We start from the raw sequence: 27,007 nt of genomic DNA, 5'->3' as shown, positions 1-27,007 counted from the left end.
CCATCGCGCCTCCCCGCCCCAAGCAGTTGGTGCGCGCCGCAGGCCACGCCCCCTTTTGCGTTCCCAGCGCGAGGCCCGAATGGCGGCAGGCAAGCGCCCGGCGATCGGCCCTCGGTCGAGAGCTGCCATGGCCCAGTGGAGGAAGAAGAAGGGGCTCCGGAAGCGCCGAGGCACGGCCTCCCAGGCCCGCGGCAGCGACTCGGAGGACGGCGAGTTTGAGATCCAGGCGGAAGATGACGCCCGGGCCCAGAAGGTAGGCGCGTGGGGCTGGGACGCACTTTGGGGCCCGAGACCCGGCTCCCGGCAGCGCCCCAAGGCCTCAGTTTCCCCAGCTGGGGAGTGGGCTCCGCAGAGAGTGAGGAGGGAGGCTGCCGGCCCGAAGACCGGTCTTGGGACCGCCGGCCTGAGCACGTGTCTCGGGGCTTGTCAGGCTCAGGGTCCCGCGGCTGGAGCCTGCGGGGCCTTCCTGCCGGGTTTTGGTCGCGCGTCTCTCATTGGCTGCCTCCTGCACATGGGGCGGATCCTGGTTGCCTTTCGCCCAATGAAAAGTGCCGGTGCAGAAAATCTGACTTTGAGAGTTTGCAGCGTTCTTGGGAGGTTGCGTTAAGGGGAGGCCCGACTGCGTGGATTGAGACAGTGACTTCCCCAAACCTCTGGGAAACTAATTTAAAAATTAGCATGAGCCCGGCCAGTTTGTGTTTGTTGACCATTTACTATGTGCCAGGCTCCATGCTAAGAGCTGTACGAGCCTTATTATGTAATCCTCACACCAACGCTGTGCTAACACCACCGGCAACTGTCATCTTCATTTTTCCACGGGAGGAAATTGAGGCCTAGAGGGTTAAGAAATAGTCAAAGGCCTGGTGTCGTGGCTACACGCCTGTAAACCCAGCACTTAGGGAGGCTGAGGTGGGAGGATTGCCTGAGGTCAGGAGTTCAAGATCAGCCTGGGCAACATAGGGAGGCCCCCGACTCTACAAAAAATTAAAAAATTAGGATGGCCGCAGTGGCTCAAGCCTGTAATCCCAGCACTTTAGGAGGCCGAGGTGGGCGGATCACCTGAGGTGGGGAATGCAAGACCAGCCTGGCCAGCATGGTGAAACCCTGTCTCTACTAAAAATACAAAAATAGCCAGTTGTAGTGGCACGCGCCTGTAATCCCAGCTACTTGGGAGGCTGAGGCAGGAGAATCGCTTGAAACTGGGAGGCAGAGGTTGCAGTGAGCCAATATCGCACCACTGCACTCCAGCCTGGGTGACAGAGCAAGACTCTGTCTCAAAAAAAAAAAAAAAAAATTAGCCTGGCGTGGTGGCGCCTGCCTGTGGTCCCAGCTCCTAGAGAGGCTGACATGGGAGGATCACTTGAACCTGGGAAGTGGAGACTACAGTAAGCAGTGGCTACACACACACACACACACAAAAAAAAAAAAAAAAAAAAAAAGGAGATCCCAGCTTTATAAAAAAAAGAAAGAAACTTGACCAAGACCCTACAGCTTGTGAGTATAAGAGCCAGGAGATTCAAACTTGGGACTGTCTGATTCCAAGGCCTGTGCCCTTTCCATTACTGAATGCTACGTGTATGCACATGAGGGGACAGGTGTGAGCACCAACAGGGCAGAAAGGTTTTGCCCATTATTTCCCACAGTCCTGTTCCCAGCAGGTGCCTGGCACCAGGTAGGCTCAGGGCAAGGAGATGAGTAAGTGGGCATTTATATGAAGAGAAAGGATCATACCCCAAGGCAGGAACTGGAGGAGACCTCATCCCACCGTCTCCCTCCCCTTCCAGCCTAGCCAGCTCCTGGCACACAGTAGGTGCTCAACAAATGTAGAGAAACTACTAAAGGTAATGAACAGCACAGGTGGACAGAGGTAGTGAGTACCAAAGAAGAGGAGTCTATGTGTAGTTCAGACCAAGGGCTTTCTCACGGCACCGCCCTGTGTTCAAATTTGGCCCAACCTTGCACTGGCTGTGGGACATTGGAGAGGTTGCTTAACTTCTCTGTGACTGTTTCCACATCTGTAGAAGGCAAGTAAATGATTATATATGTTTCAAAGATTGTTGGCCAGGTGCCATGGCTTGTGCCTGTAATCCCAGCACTTTGGGAGTCGGAGGAGTGAGGATCACTTGATGTCAGGAGTTCAAGACTAGCCTGGGCAACATGGTGAGACTCTGCATCTACAAAAAATACAAAAATTAGCTGGGCATGGTGCTGTGTGCGTGTATTCCCAGCTACTTGGGAGACTGAGGTAGGAGGATCACCTGAGCTAGGTGAGCTGTGATTGCCCCACTGCACTCCAGCCTGGATAACAGAGTGAAACTCTGTCTCAAAAAAAAAAAAAAAGTTGAAGAGACTAAAGGAGGCTGGGCGTGGCGGCTCATGCCTGTAATCTGAGCACTTTGGGATGCCAACGTGAGCGGATCACTTGAGGTCAGGAGTTTGAGACCAGCCTTGCCAACATGGTGAAACCCCGTCTCTACTAAAAATACAAAAATTAACCAGGCCTGGTGGCGCGTGCCTGTAGTCCCAGCTAGTTGGGAGGCTGAGACAGGAGAATTGCTTGAACCTAGGAGGTGGAGGCTGCAGTGATCCAAGATCCTGCCACTGCACTCCATCCTGGGTGACTGAATGAGACTGTCTCAAAAAAAAAAAAAAGACTGAAGGACATGCTGTTCATACATGCTGTTCAGTAGCTATTGCAGGTGACTATGTGTCCCAGGCACCTTGTTTTCATGTGCTTAGAGCAGGGGTTGACCAACCTATCAAGGGCCAGATGGTAAATCTTTTTTTTAGGTTTTATTGGGCCATATAAGATTACTGTCTTTTTTGTTTGATTTCTTTTTCCTTTCCTGCAACTCCTTAAAATGTAAAAACCATTCTAAACTCACAGACCGTTCAAGACAGGCCATGGCTCTGCCCTAGAGGATTGTAGTCAACCTTAGAGGGTCACAGTGAAAAGAACACAGTCTCTGAAGCCAGGGTTCACATCCCTCACCCACTACCTGCTGGCTGTGTGACCTTGGGCACGTCACTTTATCTCTGTGCCTCAGTTTCCTTCTCTGTAAAATGGACAGAACAGTAGTACCCACTTCAGATTGTTGTGAGGATTAAGTGGGTTAATTTGTATGAATTCTCGGAGCAGCACCTAGCTTACAGTACATGGCCTTGTAAGTTTCAGCCACTCTTATGAATTGCTGCTCCTTAAATGCTTTTTTAAAAAAAATTTTTGGCAAAAATGGGGTTTCACCATGTTGCCCAGGCTAGTCTCGAAACTCCTGGGCTCAAATAAATGATCCATTCACCTCAGCCTCCCAGTGCTGGGATTACAGGCGTGAGCCACCGTGCCTGGCCATAAATGCTATTTTTAAGAGAAAGGGGGCAGCCCTGGAGTCCAAGAAGGTTCCCCAGAGGAGGTGTCTGTATTGGATTTAGCTGTGCCAGGGGAAGTGGGTCCTGGGTGAGCAGAAAGGAGACCAGGCACAAGACAGACCAGAGATCAGAAAGGAGATTGGTTGGCGGCTCGTGGGGTGGGGGTAGGGGGCGGGAGAGCTTGGAAAAGTCTAGTACTTCACACATAGTAGGCATTTTGATTGGCTCTTTAAAGTATTTAGGGGCTGGGTGTGGTGGTTCATGCCTGTAATCCCAACACTTTGGGAGGCCACGAAGGGAGGAATGCTTGAAGCCAGGAATTCAAGACTAGCCTGGGCAATGTAGTAAGACCTCATCTCTACCAAAAAAAAAAAAAAATACAAAATTAAAAAATTAGCCAGGTGTGCTAGTATAACTCCTGTAGTCCCAGCTACTCAGAAGTCTAAGGTGGGAGAATCACTTGAGCCTAGGAGTTCAAGGCTGCAGTGAGCCATTACTGCACCACTGTACTCCAGCCTGGGTGACAGAGTGACACCCTGTCTGTTAAAAAAAAAAAAAAATGTGTGTTAACTTTTTTTTTTTTTTTTGAGACAGGGTTTCTGTCTGTCACCCAGGCTACAGGTGCAAGTGACCACACCTAGCTAATTTTTATTTTTATTATTATTATTATTTTGACACAGAGTCTTGCTGTGTTGCCCAGGCTGGAGTGCAGTGGCGCGATCTCGGCTCACTGTAAACTCTACCTCCCGGGTTCAAGTGATCCTCCCATGTCACCCTCCTGAGTAGCTGGGATTACAGGCACATACCACCATGGCTGTCTAATTTTTGTACTTTAGTAGACGGGGTTTCACCATGTTGGCCTGGCTGGTCTTGAACTCCTGACCTCAGGTGATCTGCCCATCTTGACCTCCCAGTGTTGGGATTACAGGCGTGAGCCACTGCGCTAGCCAGGTATTTAATTTTGAGGGCTTTGATGGTGGTGATGATGATAGTGATAATACCACCACGTTTCTAAGCACCTTTCTAAGTTCGACACTCACCCATATATATGATCTTCACAGCACCCTGGGAGGCCTCTGCTTGTTGTCCCCATTCTCCAGGTGTGGAAGCACAGGCTCAGGGAGATTAAGTCCCTTCCCTCAGGTCTCACAGCTGGTAAGTGATAGGATTGGGATTCAAACCGAGACAGTCTATCTGCAGACCCCACTCCAGACTTCTGTCCTGTCCTGGCCCAGCCAAAGGAGAACTTACTAGGAAAAAAGTGACGTGATCTGGTGGAAGCATCATTGGCTTGAATCGGGAAGAGAGGGCAACAGCATAGCCCCCTTCCCTGCCCCCTGTGGTCCCACTGTGCCTGGAATGACACTGCCTCTCTGTTCTTCCCTCCCAGCTGGGACCTGGCAGACCCCTGCCCACCTTCCCCACCTCGGAATGCACCTCAGATGTGGAGCCGGACACCCGAGAGATGGTGCGTGCCCAGAACAAGAAAAAGAAGAAATCTGGAGGCTTCCAGTCCATGGGTGGGTGCAAGTTTGGCATCGGGGACTTTGCGGGAGCGGCAGCTGGGGATCGACCCCGCCTCTGCACTCCATCACTGATGTCCACTCTGATCCCAGCACTGTGGTTGGGTAGACTAGGGTAGCAGATCTGGTCTCCCAGTCATTCAGGTCCTTCTAGCGGGACAGTGGGCCTGACATAGGAGAGGGCAATTAGAACAGGCCTCGGGAAAGGCGCTGTAGATGCAGGAACAGGCAAAGACAGTCGGGGACTTAACTGCATGCAGAGGGGCATTTCAGAAGGAGGGAAAGGATGGAATAGGTTAGTGGTGTGGGGACACTTGGCTGGCCGGAATTAAAGCCTGACTGTTACTCTTTACAAATCAGTAGCAGCTAGAGCAAGGATTTAACTGTCAAGACGAGTGCCAGGTACAGTGGCTCATGCCTGTAATCTTAGCGTTTGGGGAGGCAGAGGTGGGATCACTTGAGGCCAGGAGTTCAAGTCCAGCCTGAGCAACAAAGTGAGCTCCCATCCATGCCCTCACCCTCTTGTCCCTCCCCACCACCTGGGTGATTCTGAAGTTCGTTCCAGACATCCTCATTGTGTCTGCACACACTTCTGAGAGGGGCAGGACCTTACCACACCTAAAACGAAGGCACAGCTTCTCAGTGTTGTCTAAGACCCCATTAGCATTCAGAGATCCCTGCTGTCTTATGACATCAAGAGTGGGTTCACATCAGAAAAGCAAATAAGGTTCAAGTGCCCCAGTCAGATCTGTCTCCTAAGTCTCATTTCACCTTTCAGTTTCTGCTTTATTGCTTTTTTTCTTGTTGTTGATTGTTGATGAAGCTGTCGTTTGTCCTGTAAAGTTCTCTGGGGTTGGTGCTGCGGGGACTCCCTCGGCCCCCTGACGGTTCCATGTCTCTCCCAGGCCTAAGCTACCCGGTGTTCAAAGCCATCATGAAGAAGGGGTACAAGGTGCCGACACCCATCCAGAGGAAGGTGAGGGGTGGGGCGGTCGACGGGTGAGGGCCAGGGAGGAGTGATATGGCCCTCTTGTCTGGCCCCTTGACAGCCACCCCTTGTCCCAGCTGTCACATCTCTTGCCCCCTTTACTCTGCTGAAGCCCCAGCTAGTGTGCCCACTTCCTCAGTGGAGAAGGTTGGGCCGAGCTGAGCAGAGACTCTGGGCCTTTCTGCCAGTTGAGCCTCCCAGAGGCTTCCCACAGCTAAGCCTCAGCTCAGGCAACTCGCAGCCACCTATTATCATCCAGGGATTATGATTATTCTCAGATGCTTCACCCAGTGGGAGCCATCTCTCTGGGGTGCTGAGGAGGACTGGACGGGAGGTAGAGTCTGCTCCGCCTGAAGAAGGGTGTTCCAGCAATCAAAGAGTTGGGGTAGTGAGCCGCTTATCCTTGGAGGCGTGCTAACAGGCTTTTGAAAGAATGGGCAAGAATAGGCTTAGGGCTGGGTGACAGGTGCCTGCGCATTCACTGAGATCCGTAGCATGCCCACTCCTCAGGATCTTGAAGCTCTGGATCATGTGGTGTTTGGGAGGAGCTGACCCTGACCTTCCCTGCTTGTGCCTCTCCAGACCATCCCAGTGATCTTGGATGGCAAGGATGTGGTGGCCATGGCCCGGACGGGCAGTGGCAAGACGGCCTGCTTCCTCCTCCCCATGTTCGAGCGGCTCAAGACCCACAGTGCCCAGACTGGAGCCCGTGCCCTCATCCTCTCGCCCACCCGAGAGCTGGCCCTGCAGACCCTGAAGTTCACTAAGGAGGTGTGTGTGGGCTTGGGGAGAGGTGGGAGGCGAGGGCTGACTTGGGACTGGGCACAGAGGCCACGAGTGTGCTGTCATCTCACTCCTGCCCTCTCTCAATCACTTTGTCTTCTCAGCTAGGCAAGTTCACTGGCCTCAAGACTGCCCTGATCCTGGGTGGAGACAGGTAAGGTCCCTGCACCCCATGCCAGGGTCACTACCATGCAGGCACATCTCTGTGTCTCCAGGACATTAGTTTGATTTAGCTCTGTTGCTTATTAATAATGGCAGCTTCTGTGCTCATTCAAAAAAACCAACAAGACTGGGCCCAGTGGCAAATGCCTGTAATCCCAGCACTCTGGGAGGCCAAGGCGGGCAGATCCCCTGAGGTCAGGAGTTTAAGACCAGCCTGACCAACATAGTGGAACCCTGTCTGTACTAAAAATACAAAAATTAGCTGGGCGTGGTGGTGCATGCCTGTAATCCCAGCTACAGTGGAGGCTGAGAAAGGAGAATCACTTGAACCTGGGAGGTGGAGGTTGCAGTGAGCCGAGATGGCACTACTGCACTCCAACCTGGGTGACAGAGCGAGACTCCGTCTCAAAATAAAAAGAAAAAACAAAACAAAAACCCAACAAGGCTGGTCCAGTGGTAGCAGGTTATGAGAACTTACCAACATTAGTATCATTAAAGTTGGTGTACAACCCCCTCACTGCTAAATTTGACTGGCTTAAGAAAAAAAACCAACAAAGGAAATCCTGCAATAAAATATTAAAATAAATTGTCCACAGAAGCACTGCCACTCAGAAGTTCTGATGCTCCTGAAATAGAGTCGTCAGCTCACAGGATAGACAGATGTATCTATTTTAATATGCCTACTTGTGGGTTTGGTTTTTGTTTTTGTTTTTTGTTTGTTTATTTTGAGACAGGGTCTCGCTCTGTCACCCTGGCTGGAGTGCAGTGGCGCACTCACAGCTCACAGCAGCCTCAGCCTCCTGGGCTCAAGTGATCCTCCCACGTCAGCCTCCCCAGTAGCTGGCACTACAGGTGTGCACCACCACGCCCAGCTAATTTTTGTGTTTTTTGTAGAGATGAGGTCTCGCCGTGTTGCTTAGGCTGGTCTTGAATTCCTGGGCTCCAGCGATCTGCTGCTTTGGCATCCCAAAGTGTTAGGATTACAGGCATAAGCCACCATGCCTGGCTGTGGGCTGTTTGGAAGCAGGAAGCACAGGAATTGAGGGATATTTGTAATAGCTCAGATTCGTAAGCTGTATTATCGCCTGATGTGCAGGTACCACCCTTCCTAGGTAGTAGGTGCCCCACGTGTTTTACAGATGAGCAAAATGAGGAAGTGACAGGTTAGAGCCAGGCAATGATTCCGTAGTGGAGCTGGGATCAGAATCCAGTCTCCTGCCTCATTCCGTGCCTTATCCCACAGTTTCTCCCTTAAAGAGCAGCCCCTTTAAGGGAAAAAGTTTAAGGATGCTGCTGTTAACACTCTTGATTCTCAGAGAGTTTGCTTTTCAGTGCCTTTGTCTCCATTGTCATTTACTCTTTCTAAAGTTTGGGATTGTCAGAAAGGCCTCCCTGGGCTAGTCCTGGCCCAGGGCTACCCTGGCTCCTACAGGTATCCCAAGGGTGCTTCAGAGGAGGACTGAAAGTAGGGATGTGTGCCCAAAGGGTTTAAGGATGAGAGCTGACAGAGATCCGGGGAACCTGAGTTCTAGTTGGAGCTGGTAGTTCCAGGGTTAGTTGCTGGGGGCGCTGTGGGTAGAAGGCAGCTTTGTTGCTATCTGGACCGACAGAAGGAGTGAATTGAGGTCTGTAGTTGAGCCCATCTCTTTGGGGGCACTCTGTTATAGCCGTTCTTTTGAATATTTCAGCTTGTATCTCTTGTCAGGGCAATGCCTTTGCCTCATACCTCAGCACTGGCCTTTCCTCAGTTCCAAGCCTCAGGTGTGTGTTCCTGGGGTTGGGGTGTGCAGCCTCACCTGGACGTTTGGTTATGGGAAGGGAAACCGGAGACCTGTTCTATCAAGCTAAAACCCTTCTCTCCTCTCTAGGATGGAAGACCAGTTTGCAGCCCTGCACGAAAATCCCGACATGTGAGTTTGTGGATTGGGGATGAGTCCCTGAGGTCCCTTCCCGGTGGTGGGGGTGTAAGAGAACTATGGTGGTGGCCCTGGCCCTGGGGTCACCTGGCCTGTGCACCCTCTTCCAGAATTATTGCCACGCCCGGACGGTTGGTGCATGTGGCTGTGGAAATGAACCTGAAGCTGCAGAGTGTGGAATACGTGGTGTTCGATGAAGCCGACCGGTAAGGTTGCAGGTCAGCCCTGAGCACTTGTGTCTGAACTGGGAAAGCAGAGGCAGAGAGGTCAACCAGAGGAAGGCTCTGCCGGGAGAGACCCGTGTGGCCAAGATCGAAGCAGTGTCTCCCCAGATGTGGGCTGCAGACCTCCTCATAAGTGGTGCTGGAGCTCGTCTGTGGGGCTCTCTGACCAATATTTATAATTTTGCATTTCAGGAGTATTGAAATAAATAGTAGGACATCTAACATGGGATTTATTTATTTATTCATTTATTTTTGAGATGGAGTCTCGCTCTGTCACACAGGCTAGAGTGCAATGGCACAATCTTGGCTCATTGCAACCTGCGCCTCCCAGGTTCAAGTGATTCTCCTGCCTCAGCCTGTTGTGTAGCTGGGGTTACAAGCACACGCCACCATGCCCGGCTAATTTTGTATTTTTAGTAGAGATAGGGTTTCACCATGTTGGCCAGGCTGGTCTCGAACTCCTGACCTCAGATGATCCACCCACCTCGGCCTCCCAAAGTACTGGGATTACAGGCACGAACCACAGTGCCCGGCCCCTAACGTGGGATTTCAAAGATTTTTTTTTAAAAGCACAAAGTTGAGAGCATGGACTCAGGAGCCAGACAGGAGTGGGATCCAGTCCTAGCTCTGCGACTTCAGCTCTGAATTTGGGCAAATCACTGGGCATCTCTGGGCCTTGGCTGCTTCAACTGCAAAATGGGGATAAAGTAGCATGTACCTCCCAGGGGTGCTGTGAGGACCCGAAGACTTGATATTTGTGAAGTACTTAGAACCCTCCCTGGCAGAGTTGGGGAGGGTGAGGTGGGGAAAGGGGGGAGGGACTGCTATCATTGATTGATTGATGGTGACAGGGTCTTGCTCTGTCGCCCAGTCTGGTGTGATGATGGTTCACTGCAGCCTTGACCTCCCAGGCTCAAGGGATCCACCCACCTTAGCCTCCTGAGTAGCTGGGGGTATAGGCATTCGCCACCATGCTCAGCTAATTTTTTTTTTTTTTTTTTTTTTGAGATGGAGTCTCGCTCTGTCACCCAGGCTGGAGTTTAGTGGTGCGATGTCGGCTCACTGTAGGCTCTGCCACTCGGGTTCATGCCATTCTCCTGCCTCAGCCTCCCGAGTAGCTGGGACTACAGGCGCCTGTCACCACGCCCGGCTAATTTTTTTTGTATTTTTATTACGGACGGGGTTTCACCATGTTAGCCAGGATGGTCTCGATCTCCTGACCTCAGGTGATCCACCTGCTTCAGCCTCCCAGAGTGCTGGGATTACAGGCGTGAGCCACCATGCCTGGCCCCAGCTAAATTTTTATTTTTTGTAGAGATGGGGTCTTGCCTAGGGTGTTCTCAAATTCCTCCTACCTTGGCCACTCAAAGTGCTGGGATTACAGGCATGACCCTCTGCAGTCAGCCTGGGCTGCTGTCGATTATTTCAGCATGAGTTTGTAAGAACATAACCGAGACAGATTCCAGATTTCAAGGTTATTGTTGCTTAGGATGAAGTCACGCGATAAAGTGTGAGTGGGCTGAGTTAGAGAGAGGAGCTCTGGGACACCACAGAAGTTGTGGGGACAAGGATGGCTGAGGTTGGAACTCCAGGGAGTGGAGGTCCCCTCTGACCCGGTCTTGCCCTCTACCCTTCCAGGCTTTTTGAAATGGGCTTCGCAGAGCAGCTGCAGGAGATCATCGCCCGCCTCCCCGGGGGCCACCAGACGGTGCTCTTTTCTGCCACGCTGCCCAAACTGCTGGTGGAATTTGCCCGGGCTGGTGCGTGAGCTGGGGGTGGAGATGGGGGCTGGGGGTGGGGCTGTGGCCTGGGGGTCCAGTCCCTCTGCGACACCCCCACTCTCCCCCACGTCTCCTGCAGGCCTCACAGAGCCTGTGCTCATCCGGCTTGACGTGGACACCAAGCTCAACGAGCAGCTGAAGGTGAGGCTGCACCTGTCCTGTCCCAGGAGGGTGTGTCCAGGTGGGCCCTGCAGGCTCTGGGCCAGGATCCCAAAAGCCAACTCGTGATGCCCTCTCCCCACAGACCTCCTTCTTTCTCGTGCGGGAGGACACCAAGGCTGCCGTGCTGCTCCACCTGCTGCGCAATGTGGTGCGACCCCAGGACCAGACCGTGGTGTTTGTGGCCACGAAGCACCATGCGGAGTACCTCACTGAGGTGAGCCCAGTCCTGAGTGGGACCATCACCTCCTTCAGCTGGAGTTTGGAGCTGCAGTTCCCTGTGCGGTCACTAGAGGGCAGCATGAGAGTGGACCAGGAACCTGGGCCTGGGCTCAAGATGGTCATTTTTATTTTTATTTTTTATTTTTTGAGACGGAACCTCGCTCTGCCATCCAGGCTGGAGTGCAGTGGCATAATCGCAGCTCACTGCAGCCTTGACCTTCCAGGCTCAAACAGTCCTCCTACCTCAGCCTTCCGAGTACTTGGGACTTCTGGTGCTTGTCACCATGCCCAGCTAATTTGTTACTTATTTTTGTATGTTGTAAAGACAGGTTCTCGCTCAGTTGCCCAAGCTGGTCTTGAACTCCTGGGCTCAGGTGATCCTCCCACCTTGGCCTCCCACAGTACTGGGATTATAGGTGTGAGCCATTGTGCCCAGCCTAAACTTTTTACTATGAAAACATTTCTTTTCTTTTTTTTTCCTTTGGAAATGGCATCTCACTCTGTCGCCCAGGGTGGGGTGCAGTGGCACAATCTCAGCTCACTGCAACCTCCACCTCCCAGGTTCGAGTGATTCTCCTGCCTCATCCTCCTGAGTAGCTGAGACTTCAGGCACCACCATGCCTGTCTAATTTTTGTATTTTTCTTAGAGACGGGGTTTTGCTGTGTTGGCGAGGTGGGTCTTGAACTCCTGACCTCAAGTGATCTGCCCATCTCAGCCTCTCAAACTGCTGGGATTACAGGTGTAAGCCACAGTGCCTGGCCTAAACTTTTTATTGTGAGAAAATTTCAAAGACATACTAAGATCAGAAAATAATATGATGAACTCCTGGGTACTCGTTATCTAGGTACAACTGTTATCAGCTCATAGCTGGTCTTAACCTTCATCCGTTATTTCCCCTTATCATCCGGGTTATTTTGAAACCTGTCCCTGCCATCCTGTCATTTTCTTGTAGATTTTTAGTGTTTGGTTTGTTTGACTTCTTAAGATTGAGGCATGACCTGCATGTAGTAAGCTGTGTGAAGTGCTGTTAGCATGTGTGAGTGGCTCAGAGTTTTTTCCTATGTGTTATCCCTGTGTGACCCTCGCCTGGGTCAAAGCCTGGGGAGTTGCTGTGCCCCAGAAGGCGGGGGGCCCCTTTCCATCAGTGCCTGCCTCCCTGTCGGCTACACCTGGGTCTGTTATCTGAGGACATGGTTCACTGGGTTTCGCTCACTCCACACACAGTTAACAGCGCTCCCTCTGTGCAGCTGCTGGGGTCACCAGCGAATAAGACCAAAATAGTAATTTTTAAATAGTTTTTTTTAGAGACAAGAATTTTGCTACTTTGGCCGGGCTGGAGTGTAGTGGCATGATCATGGCTTACTGCAGCCTCTGCCTTCTGGGCTCAAGTGATCCACCCACCTCAACCTCCCAAGTACCTGGGACTCTAGGCACGAGCCATGCTTGACCATGCCAGCTCATTATTTATTTTTTTATTTTTATTTTTTGTGTAGAGATGGTGTCTTGCTGTGTTACCCAGGCTGGTCTTGAGCTTCTGGGCTCAAGTGATTTTCCAGCCTTGGTCTCCTGAAATGCTGGGATTACAGGCGTGAGCCACCACGCCCAGTTTAAATAGTAATCTGTAAAGAACAGCTAGTGCCATCATGAGTGTCCCATGTTGAGAGTCTGTTCTCAGCACTGTGTATACTGACTCATGTGATCCTCATAATAAGGCTACAAAGAAGGGGCAGTTATTCGTACAGATGAGGATAAGGAAAATGAGGCACAGAAAGGTTTGGTAACTTGCCCAAGGTCACACAGCTTGTTTATAGCAGAATCAGGATAAGACCTGTGCACTGAGGTAGCATTTGCGGCTTCCCTGAGAGGGCCCTCTGCACACATCATCTCTGATCCTCAGACAGCCCTGCAGAGAGGTGGGAGGTGTTGTAAGCTCCATTCCTCCCCAAACTGGCGTCACCCAGCAAGCTGGGATTCAGACCACGGGTGCCAGACTCCAGAACCCGTGGTCTTCTCTCTGCACCTCAGTGCCTGTCCCCCACCATGGCCTCGCTTCCTTTCCTTTCTCCTCCAAGTCTCCTTCTCACTTTGTTACCATCTTTGCTCTGAGCAGCTGCTGACGACCCAGCGGGTGAGTTGCGCCCACATCTACAGTGCCCTAGACCCGACAGCCCGCAAGATCAACCTTGCCAAATTCACGCTTGGCAAGTGCTCCGCCCTCATTGTGACTGACCTGGCCGCCCGGGGCCTGGACATCCCGCTGCTGGACAATGTCATCAACTACAGCTTCCCTGCCAAGGGCAAGCTCTTCCTGCACCGTGTGGGTAAGCGGCCCGTGGCTGGCCCTGGGGCAGGCAGGGGTGCTGGATCCTGGCAGAAGCCGAGGGTACAAGGCTTAACTCCTGACACTGCATATGGGGTGGCTGTGAGCTTGTTTTAGAGACAGAGCCTTGCTCTATTGCTCAAGCTGGTCTCAAACTCCCTATTGTGCCACTGCACTGCAGCCTGGGTGACGGAGCAAGATCTTGTCTCAAAAAAACAAAAAAAAGACCCAATTATTCAGCTTATGTTTTTTTTGACTTTACAATAGCACCCATACAACCATTCTATTTTTTTCTTTTAGTACAGATTCAATAAGTTACATGATATCAACACTTTATTTTAAAATCGGCTATGTGTGGGATGATTTTGCCTAAGGGTAGCTAATGGAAGTGTTTGGAGCATGTTCAAGGCAGGCTGGCTGAGCTGTGATGTTTAGTGGGTTAGGTGCAGTGAGTGTGTTTTTGACGGCTGTTGGGTTTATTGAGACGCAGCCCTTTGTAAGTCACGGAGCAGCTGTGGTCTCATTTCAGAGATCGCTGTCCCCCATTGCTCTCTGATGACATGGCCGTCATTTTGGTGTGCGTCCATTCTTCTGATGTTTCTATTTTAAGTTGTGGTAAAGTAGACATAGCATACAATTCAGCATTTTGCCATTTCCCAGTATGCAGTGGAGTGGCATTGAGTGTGTTCACATTGTGCAACCATCACCACCATCTGTCCCCAAAACTTTTTTTTTTTTTTTGAGATGGAGTCTTGCTCTGTCCCCCAGGCTGGAGTGCAGTGGCATGATCTTGGCTCACTGCAACCTTCACCTCCTGGGTTCCAGCTATTCTCTTGCATCAACCTCCCAAGTAGTTGGGATTTCAGGTGCTTGCCACCACGCCTGGCTAAGTTTTTGTGTTTTTAGTAGAGACGGGGGTTTCACCATGTTGGCCAGGGTGGTCTTGAACTTCTAACCTCAAGTGATCCGCCTGCCTCAGCCTCCCAAAGTGCTGGGATTACAGGTGTGAGCCACCATGCTCAGCCCCAGAACTTTTTCATCTTGCAAAACTGAAGCTCTACCCATCAGACAAAATCTCCTTATTCTCCTCCCATAGCCCCTGGTAACTGTTACTCTACTTTCTTTGCCTTCTTTTAAGTGTCATATGGTGGGCACACTTCCCTCTTGTTGCTGTCTGCTGTCCCCTAGTTTTCGTTGCTGTGTGGAGGGCTGGTTCTGCATGTCCCTAGAGAGGTCCCCAGGACCCCTCAAAGGGAATTTCTTGTGCCACACAAGACCAACAGTGCCAGTCGGACAACCTCAAATGAAATCTCCAAATGTCGTGACACCGTGTTTTCCCAAGATACAGACACAAGCCAGAATGTAATGCTGTGTAGGGATTTATGTATTTCATGCAAAATTGCAATCATATTGGGTGCTCTTTTTTATAACTTGCTTTTTGTTTTTTTCTTTTTACATCACCACACATAGCGAATGTTTTTTGTTTACTATGAAATGTCATTCTGTGATGGGTTGGCACATCTTTTCTGTAAGGGGCTAGACATGAAACGTTAGGCTTTGTGGACCATACTGTCTCTGTCATAACCGTTCATCTCTGCTGGTGTAGTGTGAATGCTGCCTATTCATTTACATAGACAAATGAGTGTGGCTGTGTTCCAATAAATCTTTATTTACACAGATAAGCAGGGGGCCAGGATCTCACTCTGTTGCTTGGGCTCTAGTGCAGTGGCATGGTCATAGCTCACAGTAAGCTTGAACTCCCAGATCCAAGCAATCTTCCCAGCTTAGCCTCCCAAGTACTTAGGGCTACAGGCACACACCACCACATTTGGCTAATTTTCATTTTTTGTAGACATGGGGTCTTACTATTTTGCACAGGTTGTTCTTGAACTCCTGGCCTCAAGTGATTCTCCTGCCTTAGCCCCTCAAAGTGCTGTGATTACAGGCGTGTGCCACTAGCCTGGCCCTGTAGGCTGCAGTTTGCCCACTCTTTTTCTGAGCTGTTTAATTCCCCACTGTGTGGCCATCAGCTCATTCACTTAACCAGTCCTCTATCCTTGAGCCTTTAGTTCCAAACTTGGGGCTCTCCTAGTCAGGGCCATACTAAACCTCCTTGTGTGTGAATCTTTGCATCTTTGGGGGGAATTCTCAAAAGTGGGGGCACTGAAGAGTTGATCATGCTCATGAGCAGGCCTTTGCTGTATTTCTGCTAGTCTCCCAGAGCACCGTGTCAGCTCGGCCACACTCTCACAGATCAACCCAGAGACCATGATTGAACTTCCCTGTTCATAGGTGGGGAGAGCAGCTATGGGAATTCGAGGCCTGGCCCGGCTCACCCACTCAGGATCTGGTCTGTGGGACTCATGCTGGGTCCAGGTTCTTCTAGTTTGCTTAATTAAGCTTGAACGTCTCCTTGCTGCAGGCCGTGTGGCTCGGGCTGGCCGAAGTGGCACAGCCTACTCCTTGGTGGCCCCTGACGAAATCCCCTACCTGCTGGATCTGCACCTGTTCCTGGGCCGCTCCCTTGCCCTTGCCCAACCCCTCGAGGACCCCTCAGGTGAGTGGAGGCTGGTGGGGTTAGGGGTCCCTATAGAGTTCATGGGCCCTGTTTTGGCTGTGGGAGGAGGTGGGGCTGGGTTTGACCCCAGGAGAAGATGATTCCTTATTTTATTTTATTTTATTTTACTTTTATTTCATATTTTTTGAGACGGAGTCTCGCTCTGTTGCCTAGGCTGGGGTACAGTGGTGTGATCTTGGCTTACTGCAACCTCTGCCTCCCAGGTTCAAGCCATTCTCTTGCCTCAGCCTCCCAAGTAGCTGGGACTACAGATGCCTGGCTAATTTTTTATTGTATTTTTAGTAGAGACAGGGTTTTACCATGTTGGCCAGGCTGGTCTCGAACTCCTGACCTCAGGTGATTCACCCACCTCCCAAAGTGCTGGGATTACAGGTGTGAGTCACTGCACCCGACTGATTCGTTTTATTTTTTAATGAGACGGGGTCTTACTCTTGCCCAGGCTGGAGTGCAGTGGTGCAGTCACGGCTCGCTGCAGCGTCCAACTCCTAGGCTCAAGCAAGCCACTGTGCCTGGCTAATCCCTCTATTTTAAACTCAGGATTTCCCACAACAATCCAGATTTCTGGTATCTACTAGGAAACGGTTGGATCTGGGTGCTAAGCTGTGGCGCCCCCATTAGACAGGCTCCCTGGTCCCCTGCAGCCCCTGCCTGCCTCCCCTTCCTGTTGGTATAGCCTGCCCAGCCCCTGCAGGCATCTAGTGTGTGACCCTATGCTTGACTGAGTTTTCAGGGGAGCACAGGGTGCGGGGAGGGAGGCTGAGGCACCTTTAGACCAAGCCCAAAGGACTTTCTTTCTTTCTTTCTTTATTGAGACAGAGTTTCGCTCGTGTTGCCCAGGCTGGAGTGCAATGGCGCAATCTCAGCTCACCACAACATCCACGTCCTGGGTTCAAGCAATTCTCCTGCCTCAGCCTCCCGAGTAGCTGGGACTACAGGCACACACCACCACACCCAGCTAATTTTGTGTTTTTAGTAGAGACAGGGTTTCACCATGTTGGCTAGGCTGGTCTCGAACTCCTGACCTCAGGTGATCTGCGCGCCTCAGCCTCCCAAAGTGCTGGGATTACAGGTGTGAGCCACTGTGCCCGGCCACCCACAGGACATTTCTGTATACACCCTAGAGTGGGAATGCATGGGACAGACAACAGGAATCACCATGGCCTCCATCTATGGGCCTCCAACTATGGGCTTCCACCTGCAGTCCTGCTGGTTCCCGGGCCCTGTACACATCTTGCCTCATTTGTCCATCTGTGCTGGAGGGAGGGCTGTCAGTCACCTCTGCTTCACAGATGAGAGAACAGCTCTGACAGGCCTACCCGCGTGCACACCGCAGGAAGGTGGAGAGCTAAGATTCAGAGCTCCGGGCCCCCTTCTCCTTGGCTGTTCACTCTTGGCTGCCAGTGGTGATCTCTGTCCAGGCTGCGGCCCCCTCAGGTGACCGTGTGGCCCTGCAGTGTCCCAGCCCATGCCTGGAGGCAGCTGGAAAGCAGACACTGCAGTGGAGAGTCTGGGGTCAGATGCAAGGGCACAGGAAAGGGCTGTGGGGCCTGGCCGGGGTCAGGGGCAGCCTGTGCAGTCACTGGAGGTGGAGGCCTCAGTTGGGCGCCACACAGGGGTGAATTGGAGGGGGCATTTCAAAGCATTTTCCTGGGGGCGAAGCCGAGAGTGCAAGGGCCAAGTGAGGGAGGTGCGAGCGCAGCTCCACCCAGCAGCCCCAGGGGCCCGGTGACAGGCAGGAGCAGAAGGACATGGACCCTGCACCCAGAGCCTGCTCAGGGCTAGAGGCAGCACGCAGCCCTGTGCAGGCTTTACAGATCTCCGACCTTCTGGGTTGAGAGCTGTGCATGGGTGTGGGAGGGGCAGAGGGAGGGAAGGAACCTCCCACAATGTCCAGGCAGAAACCACCCCCGGTGCAGTTAGCTTTTAGGGAGAGACATCCTGCTTTTGCTCCAGAGCTAGCCAGGGGTCAGCAGGGCCCAGCACCTGCTTAATCTGGAGAGATGGGAAGAGGGCAGGCTCTTGACCCAGTGCAGAGTTTGGTTTCCGACCCTGACCCTCACCATGTGCCCCTGGGCCCAATCTCTAAACCTCCAGGAGCCTCAGTTTCCTCATCTCTAAAATGGACTCATCAGGGCCTTTCTTGCAAGATTGGCCAAATGTTGGTAATTGACGGTGGGTGATGGGCCTATGAGGTCCATCACACTCTTCCCTTGGCTTTTTGTGTTTTTCTTTCATTGTTTTGCCTTTTTTTTTTTTTGAGGGGGGCTCACTCTGTCACGCAGGCTGGAGTATAGTGGCATGATCACAGCTCACTGCACCCTTGACCTCCTAGGCTCAGGCAGTCCTCCTACCTCACCCTCTTGAGTAGCTGGGAATACAGGCAGGTCCACCAGGCCTGGATGATTTTTTAGGTTTTGTGGAGATGGGGGTCTCACTATGTTGCCCAGCTGGGTCTTGAACTCCTGCACTCAAGTGATTCTCCATCTGTTCTGGAGGCTTCCAAAGTGCTGGGATTACAGGTATGAGCCACCGTGCCTGGCTTACAGTTGTAGATGTTCTGTAGTAGAAAGTCAGAACGTGATGACAAAAGAAAGCAGGTACTTTCCTCATAGTTTTGGTATGAGGTAAAGGAGATGATGATGATGAACTCAGCACAGTGCTTGCACATAGGAAGCCTCTGTCCCCGGCATCCTCTGCTCTTACTGTTGCTGTTACTTATTACCATAAGTATCGCTGTTGCTAGTATGGACTCTTCCTAGATTGAATCCTGTCTCTGCAACTGACTCATTTGACAGTCCTGGTAGCAACTGAACCACACTAAGCCTCAGTTTTCTTATCTGTAGAACAGCGTTGCTGTGGAAATTGAATTTCTAATGCTGGAGTCAGCAAAGTTGCTGTTGGTTGTTTTTTGTTTTAGTTTTTTGTTTTTAAGAGAGACAAAGTCTTGTTCTGTTGCCCAGGCTGGAGTACAGTGGCGCTATCATGGCTCACTGCAGCCTTGGGCTCCCAGGCTCAAGTGATCCTCCTGCCTCACCCCATGAGTAGTTGAGAGACTACAGGTGCACACCACCATGCCCGGCTAATTTTAAATTTTTTTTGTAGACATGGAGTGTCACTACATTGCTCAGGCTGGTCTCCAATTCCTGGCCTCAAGTGATCCTCCTGCCTCAGCCTCCCAGAACTCTGAGATTATAAGCATGAGCCACCGTGCCCGGCCAACAAAGTTTTGTTTTTAGAGCCAGATAGTACATATTCTAGACTCTGTGGGCCATGTGATCCAGGGTGGCTCTTCAACCCTGGCCTTGTAGTGCAAAAACAGCCAGAGACCATGCATCAGCGAGTAGTGCAGCTGTGCTCCTGTAGAGCCATTTACAGAAGCAGCAGGCAGCTGGCCGGCCGGCCGCGGTTTGTTGACCCCTGTCGGTGTATTCAAGTGTCTGGCTCTCTAGCTCCTCCGTAAGTGCTGGTGTTCTTTGCAGTGATTATTTTGTAGCCATTTACCTATGATTCTGGAGCCAGGGTGAGACCCAGGAATGGTGGTCGGGCAGCGGACAGGCGGGCTGGACTGAAAGACCCCTGACAAGGTGCTGTGTGGGGTGCAGGTGCAGCCGGTGTGGATGGCATGCTGGGTCGGGTGCCACAGAGTGTGGTGGACGAGGAGGACAGTGGCCTGCAGAGCACCTTGGAGGCATCGCTGGAGCTACGGGGCCTGGCCCACGTAGCCGACAACGCCCAGCAGCAGTATGTGCGCTCGCGCCCAGCGCCCTCACCCGAGTCCATCAAGAGGGCCAAGGAGCTGGACCTTGTGGGGCTGGGCCTGCACCCCCTCTTCAGTGAGTCCTTCCACAGGGTAGGGGTGGCAGGTGGGTCTTGCTGACCCCACCCACAGCCTGACACCTCACTGCTTTCCCACCAGGTTCGCGTTTTGAGGAGGAGGAGCTGCAGCGGCTGAGGCTGGTGGACAGCATCAAGAACTACCGCTCCCGGGCGGTGAGTGGGGCTGGGCGGAGACCACGCTCTGAGTCCTGGCTCAGTGGAGGCCAGAGACAGATGGCCCGTGGCCTGGGGTCACACAGTGACAACGGTGGTGCCATGACTCAGATTGCAGTCCTGACCCCCAGCAGGACCCCAGCAGGGATTTTCATCTGAGCTTATATCTTAACCTGCAGCCTTGGCTCTGACAGCCTCTCTTGAGATGCCCTTTGTTCTGGAACCATCCCTGCTGGCCCACAGCAGGTGGCATGGGGCAGCCATTCCGTAGCACTTAACAGATGGTTCACGAGGGGAAGTGACATGCTCCCGGTCTGTTAGAGGCCTGAAGAGCTGGTTTTCCTGAGCTTCCTTCCCTCCTTCCCAACTGTTGACTCCCATTAGGCACCCCATCTTGTGCATATGGAAGGGGATGCACAAAAGGAAAAAGCTACTTGGGAGTGAGTAAGCTTGCCAGCCAGCTGGGATCAAGAGAGGGCGCTGTCATGGTTAAGAGCACCAGTTTTGAAGTCAAATGGACTTGGGTTGACAAGCTGTGGTTTTTCCTAGCATGTGACCATGGGCTGGTTACTCACCCTCTCTGGGTTTTTGTTTTTGTTTGTTTTTGAAACAGGGTCTTGCTTTGTCACCCAGGCTGGAGTGCAGTGGTGCAATCATGGCTCACTGCATCCTTGACCTCCTGGGCTCAAGTGATCCTCCTATCTCAGCCTCCTGAGTAGCTGGGACTGCAGGTGCATGCCACCACACATGGCTAATTTTTTTATTTTTTGTAGAGATGAGGTCATGTCATGTTGCCTAGACTGGTCTCAAACTCCTAGGCTCAGGTGATCCTCCTGCTTCAGCCTCCCAAAGTGCTGAGATTACAGGTGTGAGCCATGGTACCTGACCTGGGTCTCTCTTTGTGTTTTTGTTTTATTTTTGAGATAGAGTCTCGCTCTGTTACCCAGGCTGGGGTGCAGTGGTGCAATCTCGGCTCACTGCAACCTCTGCCTCCTGGATTCAAGTGATTCTCCTGCCTCAGCCTCGTCAGTAGCTGGGACTACAGGTGCCCACCACCACACCTGGCTAATATTTGTATCTTTAGCAGAGATGGGGTTTCACCGTGTTGGCCAGGCTGGTGTCGAACTCCTGACCTCAAGTGATCCGCCTGCCTCAGCCTCCCAAAGTGCTGGGATTACAGGCATGAGCCACTGCGCCTGGCCTGGGTCTATCTAATTGTGAAGTGCAGATAATGAGAGTGCCCACCTTGGACACTGGGGAAGACTTGGGGAAGAATGCCAATAGGGAGCCCACCAAGTGGTAAGGGTGGGGTTAGGGGTAGGAGGCTGGTGGGCAAAGGACTGGGTGTCCCCTCCACAGACTATATTTGAGATCAACGCCTCCAGCCGAGACCTGTGCAGTCAGGTGATGCGCGCCAAGCGGCAGAAGGACCACAAGGCCATCGCCCGCTTCCAGCAGCGACAGCAGGGGAGGCAAGAGCAGCAGGAGGGCCCAGTGGGCCCAGCCCCGAGCTGCCCAGCACTGCAGGAGAAGCAGCCTGAGAAAGAGGAGGAGGAGGAGGAGGAGGAGGAGGCGGCGGGAGAGAGTGTGGAGGTACAGGTTCCACCCTGGGGACCCTGGACCTGGGGTACAGGGAAGGGGTGGCTGAGTTGCAGCAGCCCATGAAGCTGTTCTAGGGGCTTTGAGCAGTGGATGAAGGTGGATGCTGTCAGCTTCCCATCTGCAGAGTCGGGGTATGGTTCTTGTCCACTGTCCCTCGTTTAAAACTGGGGCCAGATCTTTAGCCTGAGAAGCTGTGTACAACATGACACCCTCAGTGGGGTCCAGGGCATCACCAGCCACCAAACACATCAGGGCTTCTGCAGTGAGACGTGCGGGTCTCACTCAGAGGGAGGACCATGAAGTGTCCCATTCACCTGGTGGGTGGGTCTTGGGCCTGCATGTCCCCCAGGATGTCCCTCTCTCATGGTTTGTTTAGACAGAGGGTTCAGTAGCCTAGAAGACCAGTTGGAGACCCCTGACCTAGTCCATGTTGTTCAGAGCAGGCCAGGCGCAGAGAGGGGCAGGGCTGGCTGTTACACAGCCTGGGGCGCGGAGCTGGAATGGGGAGTTGGGTCTCCCCCGGCCGGCACTCTCCGCCTCACCTAGCTGTCCTGCCTCTGCTGGTCCCTGAGGCAGGGGTTGCGCTGTGTGTGCAGATGAGGAAACTGGGGGTCCCACAGGAGACACTTGTCACCCAGCTAAGAAATGGCAAAGTGAAGCTTTGAAAGTCCCCGGGAAGCCACTGGCCCCTGTGGCCAGGGTGTTGGGTAGGGAGGCTGTGGGGACTCCCCAGGGGGCTATAGGCATGACGCTGGGCCTCGGTCCGTGCTCTGCCAGGACATTTTCTCAGAGGTCATGGGCCGGAAGCAGCAGCGGTCAGGACCCAACAGGGGAGCCAAGAGGCGGAGGGAGGAGGCCTGGCAGCGGGACCAGGAATTCTACATCCCCTATCGGCCCAAGGACTTCGACAGCGAGCGGGGGTGAGTGGCTGGCTGGGTCCTGGGTGGGGCAGGCGGGTCTGCTGGATCCTATCAATCCAGTTATGTCTCCTACCTTCCCTCTGCAGCCTGAGCATCAGCGGGGAAGGGGGAGCCTTCGAGCAGCAGGCGGCTGGCGCTGTCCTGGACCTGATGGGGGACGAAGCCCAGAACCTGACGAGGGGCCGGCAGCAGCTCAAGTGGTGAGTGAGCGAGTGACCCACCCATCCATGCCCCGGGTGAGTGAGCGAGTGAGCTGCCCATCCATGCCTGGGGTGAGTGAGCGAGTGAGCTGCCCCTCCATCATCCATGCCTGGGGTGAGTGAGCGAGTGAGCTGCCCCTCCATCATCCATGCCTGGGGTGAGTGAGCGAGTGAGCTGCCCCTCATGCCAGCAGGCAGGGTGAACTCCCTGACGTCCTCACTCCCATCTGATCCTGTACAGCCTGGATTATGACCTGGCTGTCCCCCATGTGACCATTCACAGCAGGTGTGATGGCCCCTGGCTGTGCTGTCCCCTTGATTTGATCACACACCACAGAGATCTTGACCCCGTCTATCCTTTTTGCTGGCAAGTCTTTCTAGACAGGGCTGAGGACCCATTTATTCAGGAGGACTCTTGCGTCTAGAGGATGTATGTGACTCAACCAAGGGTCACAGCTGGGAAGGGGGAGGGGATTGGAAACCCTCCAGAAGGCCCTTGTCCCTGAGCCAGGCCCCAGTGCTGGCGGCAGTCCTCTGACCTTTATTGAGTGCCAACTGCATGCTAGACGTGGCTGCACTGCTTTCTTTTAATGCTCCAACAACCTGACAAGAGGGTTGGGTGAGGAGACAGGCCCTGAGCGGGAACCGGCACTCCAAGCGTTTCCCTCCACGGCAGCCGTCCCAACTCCCTCTCCTGCAGGGACCGTAAGAAGAAGCGGTTTGTGGGAAAGTCAGGACAGGAAGACAAGAAGAAGATTAAGACAGAGAGTGGCCGCTACATCAACAGCTCCTACAAGCGAGACCTGTATCCTGAGGGGCGTGGCCGGGGAGGGGCGGGGCCGAGCAGCTTCAGCAGCAGCAGCTCCAATTAAGTGGGACCTGGGGGCGGGGCTGGGGATGAGGGGCCGGAGCTGAGCGGCTTCAGCAGCCACATCTCCAATAAGTGGGACCTGTGCTGGGGGCGGAGCCCAGCAGCTTCAGCAGCAGCATCTTCAATAAGTGGGACTTGTGCTGGGGGCGGGGCCCAGCAGCTTCAGCAGCAGCATCTCCAATAAGTGGGACCTGTGTTGGGGGCGGGGCCCAGCAGCTTCAGCAGCAGCATCTCCAATAAGTGGGACCTGTGCTGGGGGCGGGCCTAGCAGCTTCAGCAGCCGCATCTCCAGTAAGTGGGACCTGTGTGCTGGGGGCGAGGCCGAGCAGCTTCATCCGCGACTGGGATAACAGAACTGTGTCTGCTGGGGCGGTGTGGGGAGGAGCCTTCTCCCATCCCAGGGGGTTCACGCAGCTTCCTTAACGAGGTTTCCCAGCTATCAGAAGTGGAAACAGAAACAGAAAATTGATGATCGTGACTCGGACGAAGAAGGAGCATCTGACCGGCGAGGCCCAGAGCGAAGAGGTGGGAAGCGAGGCCGTGGCCAAGGTGAGAGCCAGGGAGGGTGGGGAGTATGGGTGCACAGGTAGGTAGAGCAGTTATGGTCAGATTAGGGTAACACTGAGGCACGGGTGCAGGGGCTACTGCAGAGCCCCAGAGCTCGGTGTGTCGGGGTATGCTGCCAAAACCCTGGGTCCCTCTATGATCCCCCCACCCAACCCCCACACCCACAGGTTCCCCCTTCCTACTATCCCGGTCTCTGATGGTCACGAGCATCACCTGACAGGCGCTGGGAAGCACCGTGCCCCTCAGGTGCCTTGTCCCCGACCTCCACTTCACAGATGAAGCCACGGGGATGACTTCTGGTAGATGCCCTGTTCACCTAATTAAGCCTATTGTCTAAAATCCTAGAGAACTCGGGAGGTGGAACCTTGTGGGAATGCTGCTATGTGGGCCATTTTCACCTGCAAAAATGGCATCTGCATGTGGTTCGACCTGACAGAGTGGGCATGAATTGAACCCCTGTGGCATCCTCAGGAGTGACGTTCTTTTTAGCAATGCTGTGGGGAAGTTCATGTCACCAAAGATGCAGTCAGAAGCAGCTTTGGTTCCGGGAGGAGGCGATCACGGGGGATGTTGAGGAAGATACTTCCTCGAAATGTGGGTTGGCAAATAGTACATTTGGTCATTTGAGGACTTCGACCTCTTTGATCTGGCCTGGGTCCCTCAGCCAGTAAAAGGCTAAGGTGGATTTGAAGCCGGCTCTGTCTGCCAGAGCCTGTGCTTAAGGGCTGCTGTCAGGGAGGGGCTCCCACTTGCTGGGTGTGGGCAGGCTCTGTCCTGGAAGGCCACACATGACCTGGGAGGCAAGGTGACTGCGAATACCCATTTTACAGGCCGGGAAACAGGTGCCTTATGAGGGCTGTGACTGAACCTGAGTCACCCAGCTGCCCAAGGCTCCCACCTGGGGCCTTCCCTGGGGAGAGGGGAGTTTGGGACCATGTCCTGGGTCTCTCTCAGATGGCGTTACCCACTGCTGTGCCCCTCCACCTTCTGAGGCTGGTCACTGCCTTCTCTGGGTGTCTCTATGAGCCTGCGTGCATTTGCCTGGGCCTGTTCTCTCCCTCCAGCTCTCCCATCTGTGGGAGTGTCTCCTTGTCAGCGTGGCTGGGTGGGGACCACCCACACCTCACTTCTCAGCCTGTTTTTACCTGGGTGAAACAGCAGCTTCTGCTGTGAGCAGTGCCGTGCAGTGGGCGGGCAGGGGCTGGGGAGATGGGGGCGACCTATGGGCTTTGGGAGAAAGCAGCTGTTCTTCCTTTTTTGTCCTCATTGGAGGTGATAGGTCCTGCGAGGCACCCTGGCTCCACTGGAGACAACTGGGAACGCCCCAATGGTCATCCCTCTAGGAGCGCTGGGGAGGCTGCTGTTATGAATGGGGAGGAGGAGGAGGACACAGGACTTAGTGGGAGCCAGGGAGAGTGGTGCTTGCCTCTCGGAGAACTAGAAGAATGGACTACCTGACGCCCACCTGTCGGGCTAGGGCAGGGCCGCTGACCTCTGCTGCTGCTGCTTTGCTGTGTGACCTCAGACAAGTCCCTCTCCCTCTCTGGCCTTCTCTGATTCCTCTCCCACCTAAAGGAAGGTTCATCTACACCCTTTTTTCATCTAACAAGCCTAGAGCATGGTGTCCATGGAGACAGAGGCTGAGGTCTGTTTCGGTTACTATGGGGGGCCTCAGAGCGTGCAGTAGCAGTAGGTGTGCTGTGGAAACATACACTCCTTGGTTGGAGAATTTTTAATAGTAACAGTCATGCCTAAAAGGCTCTCACTATGGGCCAGGCCTTGTTCTGAGCACTTTATACCATGGAAATGCATTTTCTCTTCACCCATGAAGGAGGTGCTGTGATTTATAATTCACAGATGGGGAAACTGAGGCACAGAGCCGTTTACTGACTTGCCCAGGGTCCAAGAGGTCACAGCTGGGATTTGAACCCCAGCAGTTCTGGCCCCATGTTATTGACCACTCCATGAGGCTGCCTAAAGCTTTATTAGCCACCTACTGTGTACAGACACTGGGCCACAGCAATAAGCACAGAACAGGAGGAGGGACAGGGAAGGAGTCTGCGAGCTCCTGGGAGGAGGGGATCTTGGGAGTGATTCCAACAGCTGAGCTCCCTGAATCCCTGTCCCAGCAGGTGCATCCCGGCCCCACGCCCCAGGCACCCCTGCAGGCTGCGTCCGCCCGGAACTCAAGACCAAGCAGCAGATCCTGAAGCAGCGGCGCCGGGCCCAGAAGCTGCGCTTCCTGCAGCGTGGTGGCCTCAAGCAGCTCTCTGCCCGCAACCGCCGCCGCGTCCAGGAGCTGCAGCAGGGCGCCTTCGGCCGGGTCGCCCGCTCCAAGAAGGGCAAGATGCGGAAGAGGATGTGAGGACCGGGACCCAGCTCCGTGGCTCCTTGATTGGCCTTAGGGTGGGCATCGGCAGACGTTCCTGTGCACCACTGTGTGCCTGGCCCAGTGCTGGGCACAGGGGGCACTCCCTGCAGGAGCCATCATCCGTGAAAAGGAGCACTGTATGGCCACGGAAGGGCAGCAGCTGCGTCAGCCGAAGACAGAGACATTTGAGCAGGGCCTTGAAGGGTGTGTAGGAGTTCGGCAGCAAAGCCAGGCAGGCCAAGACCTGAGTTGGCAACTCAGCTGCTGCTGCTTCCATGTGTTCTGGGTTCAGAGGTCATGGCTGCACCAGTCAGAGCCCTGAGTGCCTCAGGGTTTGGCGATGGAATTTTTAATATAATAAATCTTTATTGAGCACTGCTGGTGGGCCAGGAGTGCAGTCTACTTGGGGAGTTGGAATGGAGAGACCCAGGTACTAAAATCCCAGCTAATGTGGCAGAGGAGT

At 53.4% G+C, this 27,007-nt stretch overlaps 1 protein-coding gene across 2 annotated transcripts; it reads left to right on the top strand.

Moving 5' to 3' along the window:
* The first annotated feature begins 38 nt into the window (after positions 1 to 38).
* On the top strand, positions 39 to 26,922 carry DDX54 (DEAD-box helicase 54). 2 transcript variants are annotated; one of them, XM_037996489.2, is made up of 20 exons: positions 39 to 253; positions 4,757 to 4,886; positions 5,795 to 5,865; positions 6,460 to 6,648; positions 6,765 to 6,814; positions 8,691 to 8,732; positions 8,849 to 8,944; positions 10,601 to 10,722; positions 10,823 to 10,884; positions 10,988 to 11,119; positions 13,236 to 13,446; positions 15,868 to 16,002; positions 19,626 to 19,856; positions 19,940 to 20,013; positions 21,373 to 21,606; positions 22,393 to 22,535; positions 22,622 to 22,735; positions 23,436 to 23,540; positions 24,043 to 24,155; positions 26,306 to 26,922. In XM_037996489.2, the coding sequence occupies exons 1-20, from the start codon at positions 80 to 82 to the stop codon at positions 26,536 to 26,538; spliced, it is 2,661 nt and encodes an 886-aa protein (XP_037852417.1). In that variant the 5' UTR covers positions 39 to 79; the 3' UTR covers positions 26,539 to 26,922. The 2 variants fall into 2 exon arrangements, with proteins under 2 accessions (XP_037852417.1, XP_037852416.1); XM_037996488.2 differs by having other exon boundaries at positions 26,303 to 26,922.
* Positions 26,923 to 27,007: the final 85 nt, after the last annotated feature.

The sequence above is a fragment of the Chlorocebus sabaeus genome, chromosome 11, assembly GCF_047675955.1.
Source record: "Chlorocebus sabaeus isolate Y175 chromosome 11, mChlSab1.0.hap1, whole genome shotgun sequence".
NCBI lineage: Eukaryota > Metazoa > Chordata > Mammalia > Primates > Cercopithecidae > Chlorocebus > Chlorocebus sabaeus.
The sequence above is the reverse complement of the archived record's forward strand: the minus strand, read 5'-3'. Positions and strand labels throughout refer to the sequence as shown.

What these genes read in the sequence shown, in the direction of transcription:
- DDX54 (XM_037996488.2), top strand. Translation starts at nt 80, where the DNA reads ATGGCGGCAGGCAAGCGCCCGGCGATCGGCCCTCGGTCGAGAGCTGCC. An exon ending in CTGCACGAAAATCCCGACAT is followed by an intron (nt 8,733 to 8,848) that starts GTGAGTTTGTGG and finishes ACCCTCTTCCAG; the next exon opens with AATTATTGCCACGCCCGGAC. An exon ending in GACTTCGACAGCGAGCGGGG is followed by an intron (nt 22,536 to 22,621) that starts GTGAGTGGCTGG and finishes TTCCCTCTGCAG; the next exon opens with CCTGAGCATCAGCGGGGAAG.